The sequence below is a fragment of the Nematostella vectensis genome, chromosome 13 (assembly GCF_932526225.1).
Source record: "Nematostella vectensis chromosome 13, jaNemVect1.1, whole genome shotgun sequence".
In the NCBI taxonomy this organism is placed as follows: Eukaryota; Metazoa; Cnidaria; class Anthozoa; order Actiniaria; family Edwardsiidae; genus Nematostella; species Nematostella vectensis.
In genome coordinates, this window is record NC_064046.1 from 14,676,186 (window position 1) to 14,692,175 (window position 15,990).

At 38.0% G+C, this 15,990-nt stretch overlaps 1 protein-coding gene and 1 long non-coding RNA gene across 3 annotated transcripts; one reads left to right on the forward strand and one right to left on the reverse strand.

The window, feature by feature from the left end:
- The first annotated feature begins 13 nt into the window (after positions 1-13).
- On the forward strand, positions 14-8,987 carry LOC5502329 (mitochondrial genome maintenance protein MGM101). 2 transcript variants are annotated; one of them, XM_032370592.2, is made up of 6 exons: positions 14-207; positions 3,195-3,307; positions 3,972-4,075; positions 4,196-4,402; positions 5,068-7,677; positions 7,881-8,987. In XM_032370592.2, exons 1-5 carry the CDS (start codon positions 14-16, stop codon positions 5,215-5,217), a joined length of 768 nt encoding a protein of 255 aa, XP_032226483.2. In that variant the 3' UTR covers positions 5,218-7,677; positions 7,881-8,987. The 2 variants fall into 2 exon arrangements, with proteins under 2 accessions (XP_032226483.2, XP_048577220.1); XM_048721263.1 differs by lacking the exon at positions 7,881-8,987 and having other exon boundaries at positions 4,593-5,129.
- On the reverse strand, positions 4,123-5,129 carry LOC125559169. The gene is made up of 2 exons (XR_007306402.1): positions 5,034-5,129; positions 4,123-4,191 (listed from the first exon to the last, which is right to left on the reverse strand). It is a non-coding gene; the product is annotated as an uncharacterized LOC125559169 (long non-coding RNA).
- Positions 8,988-15,990: the final 7,003 nt, after the last annotated feature.

Below are 15,990 nucleotides of genomic sequence, written 5' to 3' on the forward strand. Positions count from 1 at the left end.
GAATTATTACAAAATGGCGGGGATTCGAAGCGTGCGTTGTTTCTCTTCAAATTTTCAACTAATACGATCATCGCTTGCATTTCGTTCCCTCGAGAGAGTTTGCAATGACAGGCGGTATTGCATTGGGCATAATCCCTCGAATAGTGCAGGTAGCGTTACAAGCGAGGAAGATGAAGGAACGGGTCTTGTTGCTGGTCAAAACAACAGGTCTGTTGAAATGTTTCTTTCCTCTAGGGTGGCCATGTTAGTCCATTTTGTTTTCTTTTACTATCTCGCACTACTCATGTCAACAAAGTTTTTGGTTTACTATAAGAGTTAAGCAATTACTATAACTGCTCTGCAGGCTCGTAGCCAGAATCAAAATTTTACCGAGGCAAAGATAGCCACTGGATGATGAATCCAACAAAATCTCATACTTTTCAATTGTGAAACACTAAACATCAAAATTTTACCGAGGCGAGTGCCTCACTTGCCTCATGATGGCTACGGTCCTGCTCTGTGTACTCTTTAGGTGATAGTCACTACGTAAATATCATACTGTGAATCAATGATATTACTTACTTGTGTGGGGATGGGTGGAGGAAGGGAGGATATTAAGGGAGGTATCTGAAAATTTAAAATCACCCATAGGGGGGAGGGGGCTCTTAAAAAAATGGACTCTCCTAAGAATGAGGGTGCCCTGAATTTTTCACGAGATTTAAAAACACGATTATTTGAAATGGTTCTTGTCTAAATGTAGGGAGGAGAGCGGGGGGTCTAACATTTGGGGGTTGTAAGTGGGCGCACTGAAAACTTGCAAAATAATGAATAAGAGGCTCTGAAATAAGAAGACAAGTTCTTTCTTTTGTTTTTTTATAGGGCGTCAAATGCCTCCATATTTAAATTTGTAAGGGATGGTTGCTGGAGACGCGTTAATGCTGTTCTATGTGAATATTTTTTTACGACTGTTAAGTACGGTTCTAGCCCATATTTTATTTTAAAGTTTCTGTACGTTCTTTTTTTTTATTATTTCCCCTGTTCATTAAAAAGTTCTCCCATCTATTTTTGGTATTCAATATCTTTGTGAGTTTTCTATATTCCAAATTAATCCAAATCCTATTTTTTCTATATTTTGTTTACTTTTCCAACCAGTACACTTTTTTCGGCATATCCTTACATTTGTTGTACGTAAGCAGGGCTTCTGGAATTACGCGGAAAAAAACTCAAAATTATGCGGGATTCTTTGCTAAATTACGCAGAAAATCAATCATTACGCGCTAAATTACGTGGGATTTTGCAATACATTTTTCTTTAAAAATCAAAATTTTGCGGGATTCTTTACTGATATACGCGCTAAATTACAAGGAATATCAACTGTTACGCCCAAACTACATTTTGTACCGAAAGAAAGCACGAAATAACTTTAAAACGTTTATTTTTGCGCGAAAATATCTTAGGCGAGTTTTCATTGGCTCTTAGCCACCAGTCAATTAAAAAAGGTATTTTATTATTAGTCCTAGGCCTTCACGGTTTAGCAAAGAACGCCTATTCATTTTATTTGTTTTCGAAATTCAGTTCGAAATATCGCACTCTTACAAAGAATATCTGAAGTTTTTTAAGGAGAAATAGAGACAATAACCCTAAAAACACATCAGCTGTGCACTTAAATGTTTTGTCTTACAAAATTTAGTGGGATTGCGCGGAAAAAGCCAAATTACCTGAAGCCCTGCATAAGATTGTGCAGTTTTACATCGCTGTTTGAAATAATTTTTGTCCAGTATTTAAGAGTCCTAAAAATGTATTCAGTCTTTAAGGGATGTCTTCCTAGTTCTCCTCTGCAGGCATTGTTGACTGCAGTTTTGCTTACACCCAGTAGCATTTTATAAAACTTTATTTGGACTTTTACTAAGGGGTCTCCATTGACTGGTTGTCCAGTGTATCTACACCTTAAATCTCTCTTCCATACAACAATATCGGTTTTATTAGAGTGTCAAAAAGTTTTAAAGTAAGATTTATATCTGTTCTAAAGTGGGCACCAACATCTTTTCTCAGTTTAAGTAGCGCCTTGAGTGCAACCTTTTAGAGTTCTTGCTTTGCAAAACTACTAAACACTAAAATGAGCCCTAGGTACTTGTAGGATTTTACGTGTTCTAACTGGGTATCACCTAACTTATAATTATTCATTACATTTCCTGTGAGTTGTCATGACAGATCTATCCCCTGGCCAGTACCCAGGGGGGGGGGGGGGGGGTAGGGCGTGCACAATAGACTTGCTATTGTAGACAAAACTATAAAGCATAAGTGAATAAGATAAAAAAGGCAATCTAGATCACTCTGGTATGTCATAAATCTATAACTCAAAACATTTTTGTAGCCAAATCCAATAATTAATGCCCCTTAGAGATACTGCAATGGAATTAAAAGATAAACTTTCTGTTCTTTTGGGTTTAATATTTTTATATGAAAATGCATCCCCCCTCCCCACCAAAAAAAAACCCCACTGTTTTGGATTTCGCACTCCCCCATGAAAAATCCTGGATACGGGTCTGATCCACCAGCAATTATGACCCTGTATGCCTCTCATACTTGTTCTCAGTCTCATACTTGTTCTCAGTCTCACACACAATTGAGACAAAAAGAACTTCGCTTTTCAAATGATTTTTGGTGGACGTCGATCAAACCGTTTCCATAGAAATCTGTCAACACTACTAAGCATGCTGTATTTATTTAAATAAGTGCCTTGAATATTTCTACTCTTAGACGGGGTGCTTATTCGGGGAGGTTCTTTTTCTATGGGGGATTTATATAAAGGGGTGGAATTTTTGGTCTGAATTGGCTATTCGTACCAAGACACAGGGCCCAGGGGCAGTGTGGCAATTCTGGTGGATGATAGGGAAATAATTCACAGCGCTTTCTTAAAACTTATTCAGGGGAAGCGCTTATATAGGTAAATACAATATGCGGGTCTTTGAATAAAGAAGAAATATTGCATTGAAGGATTTCCGGAATTTGAGGGATAAACTGTGAAAAGTAATTTTTTTGCTTCAGTAGGTACATTTCTTCTAAAATTTCACTCAAAATAAGGAGGATTTTCAAATGAATGAATGAATAATGAATGAATAGTGATTCAGTATGACACATTTCTTGACAGTGAAGCATTCTTCATTTTAAATTGTAAAAAAATGCAATTGAGGGATAGAGTTTCTTGATTGTAGATTCCTAGATGGATCTTTGTATAGTGGTGCTGGCTCCCAGGCGTTCAGTTCTGATGCTGTCAAGGCACTCATGGCTCCGGTGAATGAACAGGATGTGGAAATCAAACCAGACGGTAAGCAGGCATACACCTAGAAGATGTGTACACGGGGGGTGCGCAGGGTGCATGTGCAACCCCCCTTGGCGATCAAAAAGTGAGTCATTTCTTATTAAGGATTCTTCAAATAGTACTTAGCTTTTTCCATACGATACCTATGACTGCACACCCCCCTTAGCCAATCCTGTGTACCCGCCAACCTAGTATGAGCTGAGTGAAATATAAAACCTAAATTTTTCTTTTTATTTATGCTTATCTGCTTATTAACTTGATACCCATGAAGCACTGTGGGTTACGATACACATGTTCTCTGAGTGCAACCTTATTTAAAATGTATTATTCATGGTCACTCAAGAAAGAGTGACCATGAAAAGAGATCATTTCTTTATTGATGCCATTTTCTTCAAATTCAGGTGTATTTTCTTCATTGAGCTTAGATTTTAACTCCAGGAAAAATAGTTTTTTCTTGTAGATTGTGAGTTAAAACTGCATATTGTGATTAAGCAGAAAATGCACTTCTGTGCCTGGTTGCTTTATAAACACAATATTATTGCCTTTTTTCTTTTAAAAACACCACCCCACAGCTTTCATGCTTTTTTTCTTGAGTGCGTTAAACAAACCTTCTATAACTATGCCGTTATGACACTGAGAAACCCTATTAATTATTTTAACCAATTTCTAGGTCTGATATACCTCCCAGAAATTAAGTACCGAAGAATCCTGAATGTTGCATTTGGTCCAGGTGGTTGGGCATTGGTCCCTCGTGGAGACTCACTCCAATTCCAGGTAAAAAATCTCTCGGGTTAACCATCCTTTTATGCCTCGATTCTTCCTTTGGGGTAATTTTATTCACCTTTTATGGGTTCTCAAATAACAATTATATAAATTGATTGTTGGTTTCCCTAGAGTGAGAAAGACAATAGTCAGCTTATTGTGCGAGAGTATGCCCTGTTCTGCGAGGGACGGTTTGCGTCACAAGCAACTGGGGAACATACTTTCTACTCCAATAATGGAAACATGGTCTACGGCAAAGCAATAGAGTCTGCAAAGTCTAATGCACTGATGAGGTGCTGTAAAGACCTTGGCGTGGCCAGTGAGCTATGGGACCCCCAGGTAAGGTGGTAGGATATAGGTGTTAATACCTGGGCTTGGCTTGTAATCTATTGTTCCCATTGGTAAGAGTACTATAGTAAGGGTGTTGATACCTGGGCGTGGCCAGTGAGATATGGGACCCCCAGAGGTAAGGGTACTAGGGTATGGGTGTTAATACCTAGGGGTAATTTGTAATCTATTGGTCCCATAGGTGGCGTGGCCAGTTAGCTATGGAACCCCCAGGTAAGGGTGCTAGAATTAGGTATTAAAATACCTGCTAGTGAAATATTGGACTCACAGTTCAGTGTGCTAGAGTATGGAATTTATGAACTGGACATGGATAGTAAACTATAGGACCCACTGGTCTTTAAGTTGGATCTGTGTGGGCCTGACCTTGGCGTGGCAATTGAGATATACTGTAGGACTAACAGGTTATGCGTGTAAGCACCTGGGCGTGGCTATTAAACTATAAGACCCTTGTGTAAGAGTACAAGTGTATGGGTTTAAAGACCTTGGGCCGGTTGCTGAAAGGCCGATTAATCTCATCCTAGATCAGCGCCTAATCCCGGGTTAAAATTCGCTAATCATTGGTTAGCTAACCTACGGATAACTCACCGTTCCCGAAAGCCAAGTTATCCCCCGATTTACTTACCTTAGATTAAGTGTACTTCTGTATTTTTTCTCAGTTCATAATTGCCTGGAAGAATAAGTTTGCAGTCAGTCCGTGGTGTGAAAATGTGAGAACAAAGGAAAAGAAAAAGTTGTGGAGAAAGAAGGACAGAAAACCAACAGATGCGTTTAGTTACCCTTGGAAAGAGATTGGTGAAAAGGAATAATTCAGTGCTGTTTAACATCACAGCATGGTTATAAGAACGAAGTTCTTCCTGTTAAACCCCACAGTAGTGCTGGCTTGCATCATCTTATCGGCAAGATCCAAACTGCAAGTACTCTACTGCCAATCGAAACTGTTGAAGTTGCATATTTTCAAATAAGGTTGCACTCAAGAATCAATGTGCCCGCGGTGGTTCATGGGTAGCGTGTAAACGGCTGAATTCGTGTTTTAATTTTTATAAGAACATAAGCAAGAATTCTGCAACTTTTGAAACCTGAATTTGTAATTTTATTTGTGCTTATCTGCTTATTAGGTTGATACCCATGAAGCCTTGCGGGTACGATACACAGGTTCTCCGAGTGCAAAGTAATTTATTTCACTCAATGGCTTCGATCGTGGCGACAAAATTATGTGAAAATCGTGAGACAAACTTAACGACGACTTACTAATGGTAAGGACAGGAAATGGGATGTCATTTGTATAAAGTGTAACTCATCGAGCTTTTTGTGTTGGTTGATTGTCAAATCTGTATTGATTGTTTATCGAATCTGTATTGATTGTTTATCGAATCTATGTCGATCCGTCGACACTGGAAGCTCTGTGGATAGAGTATGTGTTGAGTTGTGTTAAAAGAATTGACCGAAAAATTCAATAGATACGAAAAGGGTATTGAATGTGTTATAGTATTAAGAGAAATTCGTCGAACAGGATTATGGGGCAAACCCTTCCCATTATACCTTGCGATCTTTTTACACTCCTGATATAGACAAAGAGCTACGGATATTCGAGGGTCAACGTGGGTGTCCACGGAAAGTATTTTTTAGTCATCGCGCGATATCCCTGATATCAATCTTTTCCATATCAAGTCCAGATTACCCTTGCTCCGTTATACTTGACTTGACCTGGCGCCTTGTCGATGAAATGATAACAGGAGCTATCCTAGAGGGAGAAAATTGATACGAGGGGAAACAATAAAAAAATGCCCCAAAAGACTGATTGACTTCGAGCTATTTACAAACGAGACACTGGAAAATTGCTGCAATTTTCGGCATCTAAGATGGTATTTTAGCCAAAGTGATGTGTTTTATTTTTTACATTTGTGCTCCACTAGGAATCCTGCGTCGTTTTGTGAAAGCTTAAGAAATGCTGTGTAGAAACTAAATATATTGCATCTGTTAATTGCGCTTTAGTGACGATAGAATATGCATATGTTGTATTTGCATGTCCAAATACCTCCCTAATCTCTTTCAAAAATCCAGAAAAGGGCGTTATGAACAGGCTCAAAATAACGCATGCCCCCTCCACTTGGAGAACCCAGGTCTTTAATATCGGTGGATTTGGGGTTTTTGGGCCGCCGGTATAAGCTATAAGCCAAGACTACCAGTTCTCCAGGTTTTTTTATTTAGTTGCAGATGGAATGTCAGAGTTGTCAGGCAGAGTTTTAGTTTCTTTGCCACAGTTTCCATAAAATTTAACAAAAAAAACAGGCTTTTATCTTAGAAAATTTTGGATTAAATTTTAACGATTTCAAGATTTTTACGGATTAAATTACTAGGAATGATATTCATCGGGTCGTTGATAGATATCTTTCGAAAGAATTTTTGCCCATCGAATTCTGGGGTTTTATCAAGATGTTGAAGGAATACAATCTTTAATTTGGACGTTCGGATTTTGAAATATGGAGATGAAAAAGCTTCTCCCACCTACACGTGCACCTAAAAGCCGGCGCAAATTTATCTAAAGGCCTTTCGAGTGAATGCATTAAAAACGATGGTAATAGGGGACTTGCGCTAAGAGATCACGAGATCTTTCTGGGTGGCAAATTCAAAACAAAATAATCATAAACAAAAAAATTCAGAAATGAATGCGCCCGTCACACCAGAGAACGACGAAAAAATTAAATCTTTAAATGAAACTAAAGCTTTTCTGGAAAAAAGGATGTCTTGCTTTTTGCGTAAACGCTGAATAAGCTGCTTTATGTTGCTGTTATTTTCCTACTAAAAGCCTGAGCGCGCTCTAGTTTGCCACCCAAACAGTCACGTGATCTCTTAGCGCAAGTCCCCAGAAGGCCTCGCGGACAAGATGCGAGCGCGCGCTTTCTTTTCCCGGGTGCTTTTCGTCAGCTATGTGAAGTTTGATGCATTGCAGTCTACTTTGCCTCCGCATGGCGGCACTCTTCACCCTCTGAATAAACGAGATCAAAACCCCTTCAAATAGTCTATTTAATTAGCGCTGCTCTTATGAACGAACCTTGCCGAAAACCCAGAGGCGAAATTACATTTGTTACATCCGGTGCTTCTCATTGGTTTGCCTCGCACTTTATCGCGAAGCACTTTAGGCGCAAAAATCTCGCGGCCATTAACAATATTCAACATTCTAAACGCTGATTAGCTGTCACAAAATGCCAAGCATGTCTCGCTAGTAACCACTTCAATCACACAAAGGCGACTTCGCATTTTTTAAGGTAAGCCCCCATAGAATAGGAAGTCGCCAATGTACGGGTGACGGCTGCTCTGTTATCGGAGAATAAATTCAATTAGAATAACAAAAGGCAAGGCTATTGGGAGCCATATTTCTCATCGAATTGGTAGACATTTGAAAAAGAGATAATATTTTTCTTGCAGTTTGTTATTGTTGTAAATTGATTTTGTTTTTACGCGGAAACAGTGACAACAAGCCGTCAAAAGCACTCCCATTGAGAGGAAATACGGAGAATAATCGGAGCTTTTTACGGGTTTCGATGAGAAAAAAGAGCGTTGGAATCATTGAGGATGGATCTTGAATCAGGCTATCAAAGCTCGGTGCGTATAAGACCATCTGGAGACAACACCAAGAAGTCTTACAAGGCTGTTTTATTTGCATTTATTTTAATCGTGGTCTACACTGCTGTCTTTGGCGTTGTGTTGATTCGGGTGTTGAATGTTAACAAGGAGATACAAATTGCAAATGAACAAAACAAGATAGAGCTTGGAAAGAGCACTGAAAGGCTGACTGCCCTTGAGCGAACAGTACGCGGACTTCGTGAACTCCTACTTAGAACGAAAGAGCGCACAAAGGCACATAATAAGCCAACTTCGAGAAACCAGAATTTAATAAAGCGAGAGTTAAGAGAGCTTAGGACTAGACAAGAGAACTTTGCATCTATGACACCAGAAAAGGGAGCAATTTCGAAATAAAATGTGAGGAAAGATACAACAATAACAAAAAAAAAACAACAAAAAAACAAGGGAAATAAATTACTTGCAACAGGGCATGCATGGAAAGGCAGAGAAAAACTGTGAGGTTTTGATCCGATCAAATATTTAAGCCTACATTCAAGATTATACCGTCATTTGGTGAATACAGGAAAAAGCAAATAGACACTAACTGTCGGTCGAGTGTAATTATGGTGCCAATGCACAAAATCAAATGCACCCGAACTCGAGTCAGAGATAAGGAAACATTTCTGATGATACCGATAACAGTGTCATTATGTTATGGCCGCAAAGAAAGGAAAATATGGCAGAAGAATTTGGTTTGTTTTTGTTATGGTTTGACGGTATTTATACGGTTACCTGTTAATGTGATCAAAGATTGGTGTTTACTTTCTATCTAAGTGGTGAATGGGCTTTTTTAATATTATGTAGTAAAAAAGGTCAGGAAATATTAGTTCCGTAATTCGCAATCAGGGGGATGAATAATTTTAACAAGAAAAAAAAAATTGGCCTCCCTTCAATAGAAATTAATTAATATTTGTGGTTAGAAAATAAACGAGAATACAAGAGTAGAAAAATTGAAAAAAAAATTAAATTCAAAAACTCACGTAAAATGAGAATTGTGAAAAAAGAATTATTACATCAAAAATGTCAACGAGCCATTAAAATCTGTAAAATAATGTTGTCCAAATGAATGATTTCTTTTCTTTTACGTGACGATGGGAATGAATAAACTTTCATGCTTTCATTTCAATTCCTCATGTATCCGAACTACCCTTTGTTTTCTAAAATTTGGCTCACCTTTTTCATCTACAAAACCTACCTTTCTTCCCTAAAAGCCACTTATTCACACATTGTGTCTTAATCCTATCTTCACGTTCGCTTGAGAGCACTCGTTCAACGCAAAATTGAAAGATAACACTTCACAAAGAGACCGGTATCGCAACGCTTTCCTTTCTTTCACGTTGACTCGATGTAGACCTTGATAAAAGTGTAATTTGTGTTTACTTTTAAATAACGATAGAATGATTTTCATTAACCCGTGAACTACGCTTTAGCGTATTACATTTTATTGTGATCTGATTCTAAATGTTCTCTTTTGTGTTTTACTATTACCCTTTGACTATCACACTTTGTTTCACGAAAGATATCGCACGTCTATATGAAGAAAATTCTGCACCAGATGTATACACGAGTTTAGGCGCACGCTTTCTTGCTTTTACACCTAATTTTTGTTGCTGTGTTCCCTGCTGTTTTTTTTTTCAATTTTTGTTGTTTTCAGTTAGACAGTTATTGTTTTAAAAAACAAGCGCAAGCTTATCTCATAGATGTAACCTGCGTACAAACGTTGATGAGAGCTCAATACGTAGAAAACCTCATAAAAGTTGCAGCATACGTATCTAAGCTATGTATGTAGCAAGCGTTCCTTGGAATCGTCTAAATGAGATTTTCTGTCATAAAGACTGTTTAGTCTTACGTAAGCTTTCGATGCAAAGGTTTCATAGAGAACATGGCCCTTGTGCAAGTATGACACACAAATGTGCGACACTAAAGAAGACTTCAACATATCTTCTTTTCGGAATTGCAGCATGTCTACCATCTCTACTCGACCCTCATGGACTCGCTAGCTTAAGGTTGCCAAGCGTTTATGTTTAAGTAAAAGGAAAACGCTTATCAGATGAAGCATTCCGTACGAAGCCTGTGTTTTCTACGTAGCATGTGTCCCTGGCAATGTAATCTATAGATTAAAGTTTTATATAGATGTAGCCTGCGTAGAAAAGTTTATGAGAGCTGTGAATACGTAGAAAAGTGTATAAGGGATATTGCATGCACAGCAAGTTCACTTGACCATATCAGGTAGCAAACACATAGCAACCACAGATCTATGCAGCTTAAGTAGAAAGAGTTGCCTGGGAAGAATTCCTGATAAAAGCCTAAAAGCTACGTACGTAGTTTTCGAAGCAAATGTTTCATAGAGAGCATAGCCCTCGTGCAATATTATACGCAAATTTGCGACTGTAACGAAGATTTTAACACATTTCTTCTTTTCGGAAATAGAGCATGACCCACCATCTCTACTTGGCCCACATGGACTCTTGTAGTTTGAGTTGCCAGCTTTTATGAGAGTAAGCAAATTAGAAACCGCTTACCAGATGAAGCACGCATGCGTACGAACCCAGCGTTTTCTACGAGTGCTCCTGAGAATGTAACCACCTGTGAAACTAGAGTTTTATAGATGCAGCCTTGGTAGAAACGTTAATGAGAGCTAAATACATAGAACAGAACTTATAATATGTAGCACGCGAAGAACTTCTGACATATCTTCCACATATCTTCTTTTCGAAAACGCACCAAGATCCACCCGTGTACCTTGAGTTGCCAACGTTTATGAGAGTAAGTAAAGTGAAAAGCGCTTATCAATGAACCTGTATACCAAGCAAGCGTTGTGTACGTCGCATGACTGTGTTCATAATAGTTAAACCTGCGCAACTAGATTTTTTAGATGAAACCGTTTTTGAGCTAAATAAACAGAACATCACATAAAAGATATATAGCATGGGTAGCATTATGTAGCTAAGGCAGCAAGCATTCCCTGGAATAGTTCACATGGGAAGAATTTCTGACATACGACTTATATATTATATAGGAGCGTAATCCCTAGTATCTGCTTTCGCGGCAGTAACGAAGACTCATCATATATTCTTATCGGAAATGCATGATCCACAATCTGTACTCGACACACATGGACTCTTGTAGCTTGAGTTCTAAGCGTTTAATAGAAAGTTCATTCAGATGAAGCTTTGGCAGCTTATGAAGCCAACCTGTTCTACAAGTCGCAAGTGTTCCAGGACTGTAACCTAAGAAACTAGAGTTTTATAGATGTATCCTGCATAGAAACGTTTATAAGAGCTAAATACCTAGAAAAGCGCATAAGATTATATAGCATGCGTAGCAAGTTCATTGGGACATTTTAAGGTAACTAAGATATCTAAGACAAGCACGTAGAAAGCGCATGCAGTCTACGGACTGAGTGTGAATTAATGAGTTTCCACACCCGGGCCATGCATTTAATGAGGTGCTGTTTTGCTAGGCAACGGGCCGACGCTTTCACCTAATAACAACGGCGTGAAATTTTAGGCAAATAACTCTTCAGAAATATTAGTACCTAGACGTTTGGCAGCGCACTTTGAAAAGCAAAGAATTTTGTTGCCACTTCAAGAAAGAGTCTTACAATAATGTCAGTCTCGTACCCAGACGCCGCGCGATGCATTTTGGGGAGGTCGAATAAGCGCACGTGCATGCCGGTCAGGATGCGGTTTCGGGGTCGGCATTCGACTGACGTCTGGCAGAACTCAGGACATATCTTGAAAGCAGCGTATTTATGACCGTTTTTCCACTTTTTTGTGCACAAGTCCAAGGGCCTACCTACACATACTCGTTGTAAACCATTTAGTTTTCCTCTCGGTCGTTTTCGCTTCGGCGACGACACTGATAAGCTCCATAGATCATTTCATGAAATTAATTTGGATGGTCTGAATGTTTTGGCACTTATTTGAACTCATACTGCTTTGGTTGGATTGTATTAATCGCAAATATATACTTTCAGAGTATAATTCGAGCACAAATTTTCTTTATGTTTCCTACAAAAAGCTCTAGAGCGAGGAAGTTACTATTCGCACATGATCGTACGCCGAATTCCAAACTCCAGGAGAGTAAACTATGTCTATTGACAGCTTGTGGTCATTTTTTTGTTTTGTTTAAAGTCTCCCACATGTACCAAAAGCTCATAAGTCAATATTAGAATTTCACTCAAGTTCATTGTTACAGGGCCATAGAGCTATTGCAAAGCTCTTAACCATGACACTCCCACTATAAAGGAGTGTAAAAAAAAATCAAAATTCAGCTGAAAATAGCCAGGGGTCAATTTAAGCAACTAGTACAAAAGATGTTGGTTTTGCAGTCCTTTATTCAATATATTCAAGGTTATCATGCAATTCTGTTGTTTGACTGCATATATATTTTTTTCTTTCTTTTCATTAAAAGTTCTATATGTACAGTGGTGACCGTAGCTATCCGTACAGCTGAATTTTTCCTAAAAAATATTAATAATAATAATAATGATAATAAAAATTAAAACTAAAACAAAAACAACAGAAACCCCCCACCAACTATTTTGATTTCTTTTGTCACCGCCCTTTAAAGGGGCAGTGTAAGGTTAAGAGCTTTGCAATAGCTCTATGGCCCTGACACAATTAGTTTCAGTCAAATTCTAATTCAGTTATGAGCTTTTCGTACATGTGGGAGAATCAAATTCAAAGGAAATGACCACAAACTGTACAATAAAAAGATTTTTCAATAAAATATTGCATATTATTTTAACAAGATATTGACAGATTAAAGCTCAACTGTTTGTATAGAAATACAAGCCCACAATAAACACTGACTCCAGACATGCGCAGTACCGTGCGCTGCCCCTCTAAAGTGAAATACAGCTTTACTTAGTTATTGTAGTCCGTATTGAGGATTTTGTCAATATTCTATGCGATTTTACAACCCCCTTTCCCCTTACATCTTTATCTGAAGTTTTAATTTTTATGGATATTTAGACGGCGGTGAATAGCTTAATAAGTTTCACAAAGAACCAAGATAATCGCCAAATCGCAATTCATTTATTTTTATTTATTTTATGCTTTTCACGTGATATCAAAACAAAGTTCTTCAAAACAACGTCTTTTTTCTTCGCTATTTTGATGTCTTGTACACAATAAAAGACAATGCGCCCGTGCGTTACGATGCCACACGGACATAGCGAGGCCCCAAGGGACCCAAGACGCCCAAATAGACCTTTATTTTTTATCCTATTTCTCAGCGAGCTGTGCGTGGCTTAACCGTATAACAGGCCTGGGATCCTGGTTATTGCCTCCCTATTAATGCGCGGGTTGGAATACCTTGCAAGAGTGTTGTACAGCATATTCGCCGGAAATATAGGTGCTTGGGACGAATGAGTCCTTTACAGCCTTCCATAAAAGCCTTGTGCTGCCATATCGATTGGGTAATCCGAATGTGTGGTTTCCGTTTTGTTCTTCAGGCCGGGTTCGATCCTAGGCCAATGGCCTTTTTTTCAATTCTTTTTTCTTAGTGCTTAGCCCTCTCACTCTTGCGTAGTTTTGCGCAAAAATGTAAAAAAAAAACACACAAACAAACAAAAAACATAACCCACAAAGACCGAAAACAGAACACCCCCCACTACTTTAAGTCCCTCACTACCAGTTAAGTTTAGTTAACTCTGACCCAAGTCGATATGCACTGAAGTCTCCAATAATTCACAGCAAGGTCTTTCGAGTCTAGCGATAGCGCTCTTGAATTGATTTGTCTTTTGCCTTTGACTTTTTGCTTCGGCCCTGGAAAAGCGGTCCGTTCCAGAGCAGTTGCCAGTGTAAAGGAGTGCATTTTTAATTGAAATGATACGGTTTGAGATAGCCTTTTGGAGTCTTTTTCAATAATACTCATCTAAAAAAGTGGTGTGGCAGGTTAGTCTACCTCAGCCAGGATACGAAGAATACAGGCCTGGTACACATTATACCTCTAACAAAATGAGATTGGTCGGTTTACTGATTATTTGTATTCAATTTGTTCCTACGATAAGAACAAAGAACAAAAGGCAAAGAGTTTAAGGAAGTAAAAAAGTATGTGATCTTTAATGTTCTATTTGATGGGATGCATTTTGTACAAGGTAGCTTACATAGAATTGCCAGCAGCATCCTTAGACTCTTTTCAGAAAGAGACTTGCAGCCAAGAATGAAGTAGACAACTCATTGTTAAAGGCCGAGAAAGGTCCACCTATGTTCGACTATATGTTTGAGCATCTTGGATGTGAAAAAAGCCGTTCCCAATATTGTATTTACAATTTTATCGCCTTTTTCAGTAAAAAAAAAATACACACACTCAGACATAAAAAAAACAATTATTTTGAATTGACCCCTGGCTATTTTAGCTGAATTTTTCCTCACAAATATTAATAATAATAATAATAATAATGATAATAAAAACTAAAACAAAAACAACAGAAACCCCCCACCAACTATTTTGATTTCTTTTGTCTCCGCCCTTTAAAGGGGCAGTGTTTGTACTAGTTGCTTAAATTTTCAGCTGAATTTTGAATTTTTTTACACTCCTTTATAGGGGGAGTGTCATTGTTAAGAGCTTTGCAATAGCTCTCTGTCCCTGATACAATGAATTTCAGTGAAATTCTAATACTGACTTATGAGCTTTTGGTACATGTGGGAGACTTAAATTCAAAGAAAAATGACCACAAACTGTCAATAAACATAGTTTTCAATATAATATTATATTATGTCAACAAGGTATTGACAGCTTTAAAAAAGTTCAACTGTTTGTAGCTAAATAAAAAGCTAAGCCTACAATAAACTCTGACTCGAGACATGCGCAGTACCATGACGCTGCACCTTTAAAGTGAAATAAAGCTTTACTTAGTCAGCGCAGACAGTATTGCTGATTTTGTCAATATTCTATGCGATTTTACGACCCCCTTCCCCCTTACGTCTTTAATTGCATTTTTGATTTTTTAATGGAAATTAAAATTGAAATTAATCTTACAAATCGGCTTTTCTGCCAGAAACCTCTTGGCAGAAGGTAAGAACTGACGTGTTTGAATATCTTTTACTTCAATTGAGCGTAAAGAAACTTTAAAACCCAAACAAATCCTTCAAAGTTTGCCATTCCGGCAGGTGTTCTGACCTGAAGTCTGTACAAAATAGCAAATATTTTTCATTGTAATGTCTTTAGTGACTTCCAGTAACTTCCAAGGATGAACCAAGACAATTATACAGCATCTGAGATTAGTATACAGTAACGGTAGAGTTTATTATCTGTGGTTTGTCTCCTGTACAAACAGGTATGTGTATCTAATAAAGACGGCTGTCAAGAAAATCGCGTGTTATTTGAGCTCGACATGGGGTTGCGCTCGGCTTCATTATAATTCGGGAATTTGATTCCCCCAATTTTTTATTTGCTGAATCGAAAGAAATAACACCAATGTTTGCTTAAAGTGCAAAATCTCTGCGAAAATCCATGTACCATCGGTTTTATAAGCCCCAAATTTAAGCTATTATTCAAGTCGACATTTTTTATTGACATGTTTAGACAGCAATAAAATATACTTTTTTTTGCCGGAAAAAGTAAAGAAACCACTCGATTTATACCTTATCAACTCCTTTCTAAGGATCTGTATCGCTATTTTTAATTCCGCGTATATTTAAAGGTGAAAAATGCCCCCAAATCGGCGATTTTATAGGCAAAATCGTAAATTCGGAATTTCTCGAAAAATATTTATTGTATGTAACTCAAACTTTTTAAACATGATAAGAGAACCAGGGGCTAACTTTAAACTAATTTTGAGCGATTTTGAAATTTCTTATTTGGAACTCCTCAGTTGAATCTAAGGGACTGGTGCACTTAATGCCTCGCTACCAAAAACTTATAAATAACAATTAAAACTCCCCCAAAAAAGGATGCAATATTATTCTTGAAAATACTGGTATTTGATCAAATATTCTTGTCTC